This window comes from Narcine bancroftii, chromosome 6 (assembly GCF_036971445.1).
Source record: "Narcine bancroftii isolate sNarBan1 chromosome 6, sNarBan1.hap1, whole genome shotgun sequence".
In the NCBI taxonomy this organism is placed as follows: Eukaryota; Metazoa; Chordata; class Chondrichthyes; order Torpediniformes; family Narcinidae; genus Narcine; species Narcine bancroftii.
The window spans coordinates 68,309,542-68,323,749 of NC_091474.1; the positions used below are offsets into that span (position 1 = coordinate 68,309,542).

Genomic DNA, 14,208 nt, shown 5'->3' on the forward strand with positions numbered 1-14,208 from the left:
GGCATCTCCCTTCAAGCCACTGTTGAATCCATTGGACTCTCTCAAATTTACTACCTATTGCAGGAATGTTCCTAACTAACCTTCCATGTGGAACCTTACCGAAGGCCTTAGTCAAGTCCATATAACAACATCCACTGCTTTCCTCTCATCAGCATTCCTAGTCTCCCTTTCAAAAAATTCAACAAGATTAGTCAAACATGATCTTCCCTGCACAAACCCATGTTGTCCTGTGATTCCAAGGTTTCCAGCTGTCATGGTGATCAATACTTTCTCCGTTCATGGATGCTGAACAGGGATCATCTATTTAATGATTTCCTCTGTGGTGCTTTGTATGGACGAGTGATCTTGTAATATTTCCTGTGATTTCATTTAGAAGAGAGTGTTATTTTTTGGATTGCAAAATAAAATAACTTACCTATTGCAACATTAACAGCAACGTAACAGGTCTACCTGAAGTAACCTTTAATTAAGAGCTACAAACTTTGAGCAATGATTGGAGGTCAATCAATCCACAGAATCATAAGAATGGCAGATAGGACCACTGGAGTCTCCCAACACCATCCCCACCACCCCCCCCACCAATATCGATATGATCTACCCGGATCATAGTCTGAGGAGGATGCGCAAAATCATTCGGAACCTTTCAGCTGCTCCCGGTGGGCAAGGGATACAGGAGGATCAGAGCCAGCACCACCAGGCTGGGGAACAGCTTCTTCCCATGGGCAGTGAGAATGCTGAACGACCAAAGGAACGGCTCGCACTGACCATCCTAGACTCTCGTTCGTCCAAAGCAAGATCTATTTATTTATTTAGGCCGAGGCCTTGCAGATGTATAACTGTACAACTCCGATTATTCAAAATTGGATTCTCCAAAATCCTCAGTCATCTGAAATTTCTTTCGGAGCCGAAATGACCAAGGATGTCGGGCTCCTGTCAGCGGCAACAGGGACCTCGAGTTCCTGGGCAGGAGCGTGACCCTTGGGCTCCTGGTGGGGAGGTATTGGTGATCAGCGGTGGCCAGCATTTCCTTTTTGGTGAGAATTAAATATTATTTTACTGCTTAAAAAGCCTTAACAACAGGAAAACTCAATGGTTGAGCTCCTTTTTTATTTTAGACCAGAAGATGTAGGAGCAGAATTAGCCCATTGACTCTGTTATGCCATTCCATCATGACCAATTTATTACCCTTTTCAACTCCAGTCTCCTGGCTTCACTCCACAATCTTTGATTCCCTTTCTAATCAAGAAGATATACACCTCTGTCTTAAATTTCCCCAATGTCTTTGCTTCCACTGCCATACACAGATTTAGAGTATCATACGCTGGGTGAAGAAAATCTTCCTCATCCTTGTTCTAAATGGACATTTTTGGATTCTGAAACTGTGGCATCTGGTCCCAGACTCCTCCACCGTGGGAAACATCCCCTTCACATTCACTCTATCTCATCCTTTCAGCTTTCAATAGGTTTCAATCAGATACAATTTTAATGAACTAGTAACTCAACGTCATCTCTCTCATATCCAAATCTTGTCAGTTGTCAGCAGAATGAATATCAGTAGAAACTTTCCTTTCACATGGCAATCACAAAAATAGAGAACAAAAGGGGAGTCCAAGATGAGATACAAGTTGGCCAGCCATGCATGTCTCAGTTTCTAGGGCATCTCAGCGCCTCGTTGCAGACTGCTCATTGGGTGCCCAACCTTTTAGCTGAGATCCTTGGGACCAGACACTTCTCACTATTCATATTATTTCAGATTAAAATAGTGATGGTACAGATTCGCGCAAAATATAAGCCTTTTTATGGAGCGACGCTGCCTCAACGAGCAATGACCGTCTTTGTTACCCATAATCCACCACACGGCTGGAATTGCTCTAAGAAATGCAGTGCGGTTCCAGCTGTGTGGGGGATTACGAGTAATGGAGATGGCCATTGATCCCATATTAAATCAAAAAGAGGCTCACCCTGCCGGGCTCCTCCACACCCTTGTCTGCCTCCTTCTGGTCTGGCTCGGGTGTCGTTGGGCTGCTTCCCATCATCTGGTCCCTCTGCACCAGCTCAGCTGCCAGAGGGCTTCCCAGAACCTGCTCCTCCCTGGGGCTGCTCAGGATCCCCTTGGCTTCTCATCCCTCTGGCACCACCTTCTTCTCAGTGCCGGCTCACCTCCCCACCTTCCTCCTGGGCCGTGGAGCTCAGCACCCAGGTCCTTTTGCCCTCTTGCCCCGGCGGCTCGGCAAGCTACGACTCTCCTCACCCCCGCTGAGCCTCCATGCTCTTCGGGCCACATTGTCACCTCACTTTCTCCTTGCTCACCCACCCAACTCGTGCTGCTTCTCTCTCCCTGCTCGCCTGCCCGAGTCACGCTGCTCTCTTTCCCTGCTTGCCAACCCAAGTCGTGACGCTGCTCTTTCCTCTCCCTCCACCCAAGTCACACTGCTTTCTCCTCCCTCTCCCCCTGAACCACGTTCTCTCCTCACTCTCTTGAGAACACCTGAAAATACACTGAACGAGCCGTTAAAAAATGTTCTGTTTTTGGAGGGTTTTGGTTCTCGGAATCACGGTTAAAGTGATAAGGACCTGTCCCCCAAAAGGGCTCCACTTGGATCAAACCAAAAGCCCACCTAGTGGAGTTTCGAGTTACTGAGCAACCCAGTTGATGAGTTCCACTGTGACCCTTCTACCCTGAAGCAGAGCAGGTAAATTCCTTCGCTGGGCTCCCTCTAGTGATGGAAATGTCTGCCTTGCAGGAGGGTGAGCAGTGGATAAAGATATTGTGTTCATTTTTAGCGGTACTGTATACATGGGGCTGACTGAATCTGGGGAATATGGGATGGGAGATGTAGTGTGTGGACCAAGATAAGGCAAGGTAGTTCTCATATTATGGAGGTTAACTACATCAAGTCCATCCTTCCATTGAAGACGTTTATGTGCAATGCTGTCTCAAGAAGCCAGCCAACATAATAAAGGACTCTCTTCAATCTGGTTACGATCTCTGCTCACTGCAGTCAGAAAGTACGGTACCTTCAGGTCAGTTTCTTTTCCTAACTCTCAGGCTGTTAAAACTCTCAGCGTTACCCTAACCATAAACTACTGCAGGACCACTAAAGGATCTGTTGGCACAATAGAAATATTACTATTCTTTTCTTGCACTACTGCAGCTGTGAATAATTACTTATCTATCCTTTCATATTTATTATCTCTTTTTCTGTCTTGGCATATTGTGGCAATTTAATTTACACTATTGTATTTGGTGTATCTTATGTCCCTATTTGGCTGCAGCAAGTAAAACTTCAGAGCTACTGTACATTGTAGTTTGGTAGTTTGGTAAGCTCTCCTCATCACCGCATCACTTCTCATTGTGACCCATTTCCCTGCATTGAGGCTCCCAATATCCACACCCTCAAGTTCAAATCAATGGCTTGAAATTTGTTTGTTGAGAGTAATTGTCCCACGGAAGACACTAGCCAGATCCTTTCTGTGGCCCAGCTCACCTGCTCCTGATACGAATGTGCTGGGATTCGGGCTGGATGTACTTTGCATCTGGCCCACCCCCACCCCCACCCCCACCCTCCCCATCCCGCCATTTGCCTGCGAAAGCGGGTCTGAGCAATGCAAGCTCATCCATTCTATCTGGACTGCTGCTCAATTGAAAATATTACTGCAGGATAACTTTTCTTCACTTTTATTTCTTTTTAAATTTAGACATACAGCATGGTAACAGGCCATTTTGGCCCACGAGTCCGTGGCGCCAAGTTGACATACAATTTACTGACACCCCCAGTATGTTTCGAAAAGTGGGAGAAGATTCCTTGAAAACATGGGGGTGCAAACTCCTTACAGACGGCGTTGGATTCAAACCCTGGTCCTGATTGTTGGCGCTATAAAGGCGTTGCCCCAACCATGATGCCCTACACATTTTGTATTCACATTTTAATTCACCGGATACCTCAGCATTTTTAAAGGAAATTTATTTTCAATTATATTTAGTTCTGTTTTGAAGTATCGGTTACCTTCAAGACATTTACATATGGTTCCAAGGACCTTGAAGGTGGGAAGTTACTAAAGGGTCAACTCAGCACCGCTGGGCTCTCAGCTTGTGGAACACTTCCTCTTGTGGAATGCCCCCAGCAGCCGAGCCCCATGCCCACTTAGTGTTGAATGGCCAGAGAAAGTCAGCTCCACCTGGGTGTGAAGTGGGGCCATTCATGGCCAGATCCAGCACGATAGAAGAAGCTAACGTTGGTCCTGAAATGCTCTTTCCACCACTTCCTCTGCAGCCTTTTGCCTCCCCGGGGCAGGCACAACATAACACGTGCTGCAGGCTTTCATCAAGCCAACAAATCCTGATCTCTGCACAACAGCTGCAAGTTAGTGGAGATAATCCCCATGGGATCTCTCGGGGAAGCATTATGCCACTCTTCAGTACTTATCTGCGGTCAATGCTGCAGTAACTTTCATGGAACCAAGGTGTAACTTTGATGTTTGTACAATTCTCAATTATTTTTTTCTGCACAACAAAGATTATGGATCCAGTAACTCGTTCCATAAAGGTGGAGTTCGCTATGGTAACAGGAACCCTCTGGTCACTCGATTGCCATATCCAGCCTGCCTACCTTTGTTCTTTGCTAAAAGTGCCTTTTAATCAATACGTTATGTGAATTAATTATGAAATATGTCGCGCATTCTTGGAGATGATTGCCCTGTATTGCCAACTGGCTTTGATCTATTTTTCATGATGAGTTATAATCACTGACGAGGCTCTCTTTGTACCTCTTTCCACCCCTAGTTTTGCCAAGCCACACCTGTGGCAATCCAGGAGTGATCCCGAAAGGAGTTCTGCACGGCACCAGGTTCAACATCGGGGATAAAATTCGTTACACCTGTGTCGCGGGCTACATCCTGGAGGGCCACGCAGCACTAACCTGCATTGTCTGTCCTGGGAATGGAGCATCTTGGGACTTCCCGCCACCCTTCTGTCGAGGTAAAGTCACAAAGCATTCTGGGTCTATGATGGGAGAGGTGCTGATTTCTGGATTCCTGTCCCATCTGGTTTAAATTTCCCTGTTATACTCAATCGAGATACCATTTTCTGCGAAGACTTTCTGTGAATCCTAAATAGTGCCAGGGAGCATAAACCTGTTGTGAGCTCCCTCTGCAGTGCTCAGAACTAAACTTTTCACTGTATCTCAAATAATTCAACTCAATAACATTGCTCAAGCATTATCTCAGGATCTCCAAATGTTTTTGTGCTAAGGTGGGTCAAGTGTTAATGTGAGCATTTTATTTTTGTAATCGAGTCCCCAAGCAATGGGTAAAACTTTGGTCAGGTTGCACTTGGAAATACCATCTGCAGTTCTGGTCACCCCCCATTGTAGGGAAGCTTTGGAAAAGGGCTGAAATGCTTGCCAGAAGAGGACATGGGTTTAAGGTGCTGGGGAACATTTTTTTAACGCAAGGAGTGGTGTGTGTGTGGACTGGGCAGCCGGCAATGGTGGTGGAGGTAGACACATTAGGGTTCTTTAAGCAATTTTGGATAGGTACATGGAGCTTAAAAAATTAGAGGGCCATGGGAAAACTGAGTAATTTCTAAGGTAGGGACAAGTTTGACACATCCTTATTATATTGTACTGTAGATTTCCTATGTTTCTCTGTGGTTTGCCAGGATGTTGCCTGGTTTATAAGTGATGGGGAGAGGCTGGACCAACTTGGGTTGTTTTTTCTGGAATGTCGGAGCCTAAGAAGAGTCCTGATAGAGTTTAATATAATCATGAGAGTCCCTGATAGGGCGCACAAGCAAAATCTTCTCCCCAGAGCAAAAGCGTCCCACACAGGAGGATGTGCATTTCAGTTAAAGGGAAGGAATTGTACTTCACAAATACTTTATGCAGAGAGTGGTAGATGCCTAGAATGGGCTTCCAGTAGTGGAAACAGAGCAACCGTAGAATTTAAGAGACCTCGATAGACATATATGAAGGGGATGGAGGGGTATTGTCAGATGCAAGCACCAGATTTTTACCGAGATTCATTATAGATATGTTGGCCAAAGGGCCTGTTCCTGTGCTGTACATTGAATCACTCCATGTTCAAATTCAATATAGAATCGCAGCATGAAACCAAGCCCTCAGCCCAAGTCATCCATACCATCCAAGTTGTCAACCTGAGCTCATCCCATTTGTCTGTGTTGGGCCCATAATCTCACTCAAAGTTCCCTGTCCATACGTGGAGTTAACAAGAAGATTTGTTGCATCCCTCATGTAGGACGTTGTCAGCTATCATGCATCTGGTTAGACCAATGAATATTGGTGATATGTTGGCATTTAAATGTTATTTTATTCTCATCACAGCAGAACCAGATTCCAGCACTTAAACCCGTTCCGCCCAATTACATCCAGTTTAACTAACATATCTTATGGAGGAAGCAGGTGAACCTGGGCAAAACTGATGCAGGCGTAGCGAGAACATACAAACTCCTTACAGACAGCACCAGATATGAACGTGGGTCACTGGTGCTGTAATAGTGCCATGCTAATCACTACACTAACTTTGACACCTGTGTTGACATACCTTTAAAAGACAGGTGTCGAGCTTCATTTCAAGCCAAATTCTGAAGGATTATTTCCTGAACATGAGGTCCATGAATTAATTTTCCATTTATCAGGCAGCACCATTCTGATTTTTCATAAGCTCACCTGACCTGTTGCACTGGCGTGGGTTTCAACACTGAGCACAAACTACTGAGCTCAGAAGTACTTTGCTTCTGGTCAGTAGTTTATTTTTTGTTCTCAACCTTACTTCCAGTTTTGTATCAATGTCTTGCATTTAAAATTGTATCAGGCCAATCGGCTGGTCTTTTTTACAATATATTGGAACAGCTTTGTTGATCCACCAGCTGCAACATTGCCAACACTTACAGCCCTGGCCTATCTTCTGGGACAGCCACATCGCACATGGACGGCTTTGAGAGAAAACAAAATCAAAGTGGGATGGGCAAAGTGTGAGTGCTGGCGGGGTACAGAAAGAGAATAGTGAACAAGATTTGAATTTCACTAGACCTGGCCTGGTACGGAGGGGTCAAGAACAAACTTCAGACAGTTGTTAACTCTGCCTGTGACATCACAGGCACCAGACTTCACTCCATCGAGGACATCTACTTGAGGCGGTGTCTTAAACAAAGCAGCCTCTATCCTCAAGGACCCCCACCACCCAGGCCAGGCCCTCTTCACTCAGTGGCACAAGGACAGCTTCTTCCCCGCTGCCATCAGATTCCTGAATAATCAATAAACCAAAGACCCTGCCTTATTTTCATCCACTATTATTTTTATCTTTTTATAGTAATGTTGTAAGTTGGTTATAATATGAATGTTTACACTGTGATTCTGCTGCAGGCCCCGAATCTCAGGACTTGTTCATGATAATAAATCCCGAAGGTAGCAGAGTGAAGAGGGCATGGCCTGGGTGGTGGGGGGTCTTTGAGGATAGAGGTTGCTTTGTTTAAAACACCGCCTCATGTAGATGTCCTCGATGGAGTGAAGTCTGATGGCTGTGATGTCAGAGGCTGAGGTAACAACCCTCTGGAGTTTATTCTTGTCCTGAGAGTTGGCACCTCCATACCAGAAAGTGATGCAACCAGCCAGAATGCTCTCCACGGTACCTCTGTAGAAGTTTTCAAGAGACTTCGGTGACATACCAAATCTCAGACACCTCATAAAATATAGCATCATGTGAGCCTTCTTTGTGATTGCATCAACATGGAGGCTCCAGGGCAGATCCTTGGAGATGTTGACACAGATGTATTTGAAGTTTTTGACCCTCTCTATGCTGAGCCCTCGATGAGGACTGGGTCATGTTCCCCTGACTTCCTCCTGAAGTCCCCAATCATCTCCTTGGTTTTGCTGACATTTAGAGCAAGGTTGTTGTCGTTACACCATTCAACAAGCTGATCTATCCCCCTCCGGTATGCTTCCTCATTGCCATTTGTGATTCTGCCGACAACTGTGGAGTCATTGGCAAACTTGTAGATAGCCTTGGAATTGTGCCTGGCCACACAGTCATGGTGTATAACAAGTAGAGCAGTGGGCTAAGCACAGTTCCTTGCGGTGCACCTGTGTTGATGATCAGTGAAGAGGAGATGATGTTTCCAATTCATACTGACTGTGGTCTTCCAATGAGAAAATCAAGGAACCAGTTTTTAGAGGGTGGTACAGAGGCCCAGAGTTTGTAGCTTCTTGACCAGCACTGAGGGAATAATGGTATGGAAGGCTGAGTTGTAGTTGATGAGGAACAGCCATATGTATGAATTGCTGTTTTTGAGGTGATCCAGAGCGGAAAGCCAGCGACTTTTCATCAGCTGTCGAGTGATTGTGATGATAGGCGAATTGCAGTGGGTCCAGATCTTTGCTTAGGTACATGTTGATTCTGGCTCTGACCAGCCTCTAAAAGATGGCCATAGTAGAAGTTAGTGCTTCTGGGTGGTGGTCATTGAGATAGCAGCTCACACTACCCTTCTTGTGTTTCGGGATGACTGATGCCCTTTTGAAGCAGGAACAAAACTTTGACTGCAGCAATGAGAGTTTGTAAAGGTCTCTGAACACTCCAGCTAGTTGGTTGATATTATAGTTACGCATCAGTTTTGGCAACTCTCTCCTCATTGATATGCAAATGAACAATCATGTGAAGGATGCACCTCTCCTTTAGGGGGTAATGGAGTGCAAATTTAAAGGAGATGTTGAGGTGTGGTGGGTGCATGGAATGGGCTTTCAGGGGAGTGATGGAAGCCTAATCAGGCTGGCTGCTTGTCTCCTACTTACCTTGGATGCTGCTGAGTTCATCTGGCACTTTTCTGTGTTGCTCCACTCAAGTGTCAAAATGTGAATTCCCTACAAACATTTCTTTTCCAAATTTTCAGTGCACAGAATGTCAAAAGGAAGAGTTATTGAGGGGTTGATGGTATCTTAGAATGATTAAGTTTGTTCATCTGCTAACTTAAAGGTCCATTGCTTGGAACATTAGACCAAGGAATTCATTCTGAGATTTCTTATGACTGTTGAGATCTCCACACCGGGGACACGTAACCTGAGTTCATTCTTCACGATGAAGAATCCTATGATTTTCAGTTAACTGGATCTAGTAGACAAGGATGTCTACTGTCGCTTGCTTTATTTATTTTACCAATAGAACCACTTGCATAATTGATTCAGTCTGATCTGGATATTAAAGGATTTAAAGTTAATCAAGATGAATATAAAATTAATTTATTTGCTGATGATGTTTTGATTTATTTGAAAGAGCCATTAGGTTCATTACATAAATTATTCTTAAAATTGGAGGATTGTGGGAAGGTATTAGGTTATAAAATAATTTGGGTCATAAGTGAAATTATGCACCTTGCTGTAGGGGATTATAATCAGTGCCATAAAAATACCACATTTAAATGGCATATGAATGGAACAAAATATTTAGGGATATGGGTAGATAATAAATTATATAATTTCTATAAATTGTATTATTTACCTTAAGAAAATTGGAGAGGATTTGATTAAGTCGATGATATTGCCAATAACATTATTGGGTAGAGTTAAGTGTGTTAAAATTAAAATATTTCCTTGAGTAAAATACCTATTCCAATCACTGCCAAATAATATTAACACAAAAGTTTTTTTCAAAAATAAATGAAATATATAAGAAAATTTATTTGGAAGAGTAAGATGCCAGGAGTTTCTTGAGATAAACTCATGTGGAAGTTTGAGTTAGGAGGTTTACAGTTTACCAAATTCTCAAATGAGGTTTCTTGCTTCAGTGTTTGAAGAGGAAGAGAAGCCAGCATGGATTAAAATAGAAATCGATAAAATAGGAGAGAGAATATCGGAAGACTTTGTATATGAATGGGAATTGAAATGAATATCGGGGGAGAGGGAAACTCCCTGGTTGAAACATTTAATTAATACTGGTATATGATAATGAATGAAATTGGAAGGAGGGGTGTTATCCTGTCAAAATGCCTTTAATACAAAATTGACTTATTCCATTTACAATGGATAATCAATTTTTAAACATTTGGTCTTGATAGATTTATAGAGGATTGTTATGAAGAAAGAAATTTAATGTCATTTGAAAAATTAAAAATAAATATGGGATACAAAATATTAAACTCTTTTTGTTATTATTAATTAAGGGATCATTTAAGGGATAAACTGGGTGTAATAATGTTATTACTGAAATGTGGAAATGCTGATTTGTAATAGTCATTTAAAGAAATATATTTCAGCTATGTACACTTTATTACAGAAGTGGACTCCCAAACAGGGAATACATAGGTCCAGACAGCGATGGGAGATGGATCTAAATATTAACATTGATGAACAAAATTGGTCGGAGTTATATTGAGATACTATGACAAACATTATAAATGTTAGGTAGAAATTAGTTCAATATAATGTTTTACACCAAATTTATCTCACACCAAAGAAGTTAAATAGATCAAAATCAGATTTATCAGGTTAGTGTTTGAGATGTGGCCAGGAGACAAGTACTTTTTTACATTCTACTTGGTCCTGTCCTAAAGGGAGACCCTTTTGGATAAATTTGGCAACTGTTCTAGACCAGGTTTATAGAAATTAAATTCCCTCAAAACCCAATGTTATGTTTACCAGTTAATATTGAAGGGATAAGACCAAAACTGAAATTATCTATCCATCAAAAAGAATTTGTAAAGTTTGTGTTGGAAGTAGCAAGGTCTGGAGCGCTGGAACACAGAAATGCATGGCTGCGTTCCTCTTGAGAAGATTACTTATAATCTGAGAAATGAATACTATGCATTCTTGAAAATTTGGCGCCTGTGTTTAGAAATTACGGGAATTAATTTATAGATGTTTTCCCTAAATTCTGAAACCTCGTTAACCTCATTGGAAGTATTAAAAGATGCAAAAGATGGTCAGAGCCGTGTGGTGAGGGGTGTCCTCTGGCAACTAGGTCTCTATTCTTATTTTTCTTACTTTTCTCTTTTTTATTACCTTTCTTTTCTTGTGGCTTTGTTAAGAAGGGAGGGGTTTGGGGTGAGATTTTGTACCATCATGTATAATAGACTCTATATTAATATTTAACTATTGTATTTTACATTTGGCTATGATTACATGGATGGAAAAATGTTTAAATAAAATTTAAAAAAATAATTCTATGATCCTTTCTCAGTGACCTTTTGGGTCCAGTGGAGCGGAACCTGGACCTTGCTGTTTGTGAGCTCATCTTTGATTCCTCCTGGGACAGTACAGTGAAGGTCTGGTAGACCTTTAGGAGGCAGACCACTCATCTTCCTCCTTTCTCCCTGTCAACAGCTCCCAATCTCCAGGAAGTCCTCTCATTCACCTTCCCTGGACCACATGATCCCCTGCCAACCCCACACCTTCCCAATTTTTTGTTACTGTGTCTGCAAATCCACAAGGCTATGGATAGGCATAAAAACCATCCTTCCTGGTTTCCAATATCCCTTCCCTTGCTCCCCTCATACTAACAGAAGACTTCCAGGCATGGTGCCAAATCAAATTAAATCTTTCTCTCTGCACATGATCCTTATCATTCTATTGCCTGCATGTGTATGTGTCTATTGAGAAGCCACTTCAACACTACAATTGTATTCACTTCCACCACTACCCAAAGCAGCTCATTCCAGGTACCTTCCACTCTCTGTGTCAAAAGACTCGCTCACATTCCTCCTTTACACTTTCCTTTGCTGACCTTAGTGTGCATCCTCTCACATTGGACCTTTTTACCCTGGGAGAAAGATTCTGACTGTCCACCATATCAGCGCCTCTCATAATTTTATCAGCTTCTGTTACAGACTCACCTCAGCCTCCAATGAGAGCAACCCAAGTTTGTACAACCTGCCTGACAGCTCATGCCCTCTGCTCCAGCTGGCAGCCTGGTCCATTTCTTCTGTTACTCTTCCAAATCCTCCCGTCATGCAATGGGGTGACCAGAATTTCACACCATACTCCAAGTGCGGCCTGACTGAATTTTTATACAGCTGCGACATGGCTTCTTGAACCTAAAATCCCATCATCATGTCCAGGTCCAACTGGAATCCAGGTAATTACTCAAAAATCTTGACTGGCCCAGCTGACCTGACCATTCCCATTTCTCTTTATATTACCTTCCACATGTTTTTTTTCCCCCCTGCAATGTTTGTCTTCAATGTCCTTTTTGTCTCTGTGCTGTCAATAAAAAAATAGGATCTGTAGCTGTTGCACATGCCAACTAGGTAGCCACTCCTGGAAACCAACGTGATTGTCTCACCTGCATGTGACTAACTTTAGATCACTTATTGAATACTGCATAGTAAAACAGAGGGTGGACTGTATTGTAATATAGATTGTCGAAAGGTATTGTACAGTACAGACCCTTTTTCCCATGATGTTACCCCAACTTAAATAAACCTACACGAGCATCAATCTTTTTTTTGAATAGTTTATTTAAAATTTTAAGCATACATGCAGTCAAATATATTTCAAAATACAGATATAATATATTTAATAACAATATAGATATAATATATTTAATATTAAAGATAATACCCCAAGACCCCTGTCTCCCCACAGTCCTGAGAAAAGATAAAAGTATAGAATTAAGTGTTAAGAGAAGGGAGAAAGGAGAAAGAAGAAGACTGAGAATGAGAATGGACTCCTGAAAGTGTTAAATCCCATCTGGTCTAAAATTTATATCTATTTCATCGTTAATGGGGGTTCCTCGCAGGTCTTAAAAGCTAAGGAGAACATTTAGAAATCTAAATCCTATTTTTTTGTAAATATGGACACCAAATTTGTAAGAATATCTCACATTTTTTCCTTTTTCTCAAGGGGAACACAACTGTGCATCTTCCCATTCCATCGTTCCAAATTCAGGTGTGAATAAGATTTCGAAGCAACTGCAATATATTTTCTGCAAACTGCTAATGGAATTTTAACAAATTCTATGTGGTATTTAGCTAATTTCATTTCAGGTCTTATCCCTGTAATGTAACCTCATAAAAATAATTCTGGATTTTGTGGAAAATGGACCCTGTAATTTGTTCTAAATAATTTCCTAATTCCAGCCAGAAATGTCTTACTGTGTCACAAGCCCATGTTGAATATAAAAAAGTTCCCACCTCTTCACCACATCAAAACACTGATCTGATAAAACTGATTTCAACTTATTTAATTTCTGTGGGGTGAGGTATAACTTGTGTAAAAAAAATTATATTGGACCAGTCTATGTCTTATGTTTATTGTATTAGTCACACAGTCTTTACATAAATCAGCCCAATTCTTCTCATCTATTATCACATTTAAGTCTGATTCCCACCTTTGTCTAGATTTATGCATCCCCGGTTTAGGGCTCTCATTTGAAGAAAATAATAAATTGACAAAATAGATTTCTTTGTATTTCTCTTTCTTATTAGAGTCTCTACATCACTACATTTTGGTGAATACATTGTTGGACCCAGCTTATAACTTAAATATGCTCGGATCGAAAATAGCAAAATATTGTAGTATTAAGAACTCCACATTTATTCTTAAGTTATTCAAATGACATCAATAGCCTTTGCTCATAACAGTCTTCTTCAGAACATCAGAAATTAAAAAGGGACAGGGTGGCACAAGTCTGAGTTTCTTCATTTAACTCTAAGGCAAGAGGAGTAGAAATTTTGATACCTAAGAATCTCCCAGTTAAAATTCAAAATATGATAACAGATCCTACATGTAGATACAGGTATATCCTACAGATATACGATTGTACATTGCCAGCTACATTCAGAAATACGGACTCTTATGAATATTTATGCACCAAATGTTAATGATGAGAAATTTATTCAGGAAACATTTCTTAATTTAACAAATTCCTCTGAAAATATCTTAATAGGAGGGGTCTTTATTTTTTTATCTGGACCCAGCTTTAGAATAATCAAGGACAAAAGCTACCGTATCATTGATGAGGGATTTAAATTTAATAGGTGCATGGAGAAAAATTGATCTAAGAGAAAAGTATTATTCTTTTTTACTCCCAATAGACATGACACTTATTCAAGGATAGATTTGTTTTTACTATCCACCCAAATACAAAGTAGGATTATCGAAACAGAGATCCTGCAATGTGAATTCTTCAGTCTTTCAAATAAGATCTGTTTTAAAGTGTTGTGTATGTATGTGACCTACTCTAAATCTTATAAATTCTCCCCAA

General features: G+C 41.5%; 1 protein-coding gene across 1 annotated transcript in view; it reads left to right on the plus strand.

The window, feature by feature from the left end:
- LOC138736174 (CUB and sushi domain-containing protein 1-like) overlaps positions 1–14,208 on the plus strand; it is a 2,349,200-nt gene that overhangs the window by 793,457 nt on the left and 1,541,535 nt on the right. Inside the window, exon 5 of the mRNA XM_069885244.1 lies at positions 4,784–4,978. Within this exon, the coding sequence (XP_069741345.1) occupies positions 4,784–4,978 (195 nt within the window). The remainder of the gene's footprint in view (positions 1–4,783; positions 4,979–14,208) is intronic.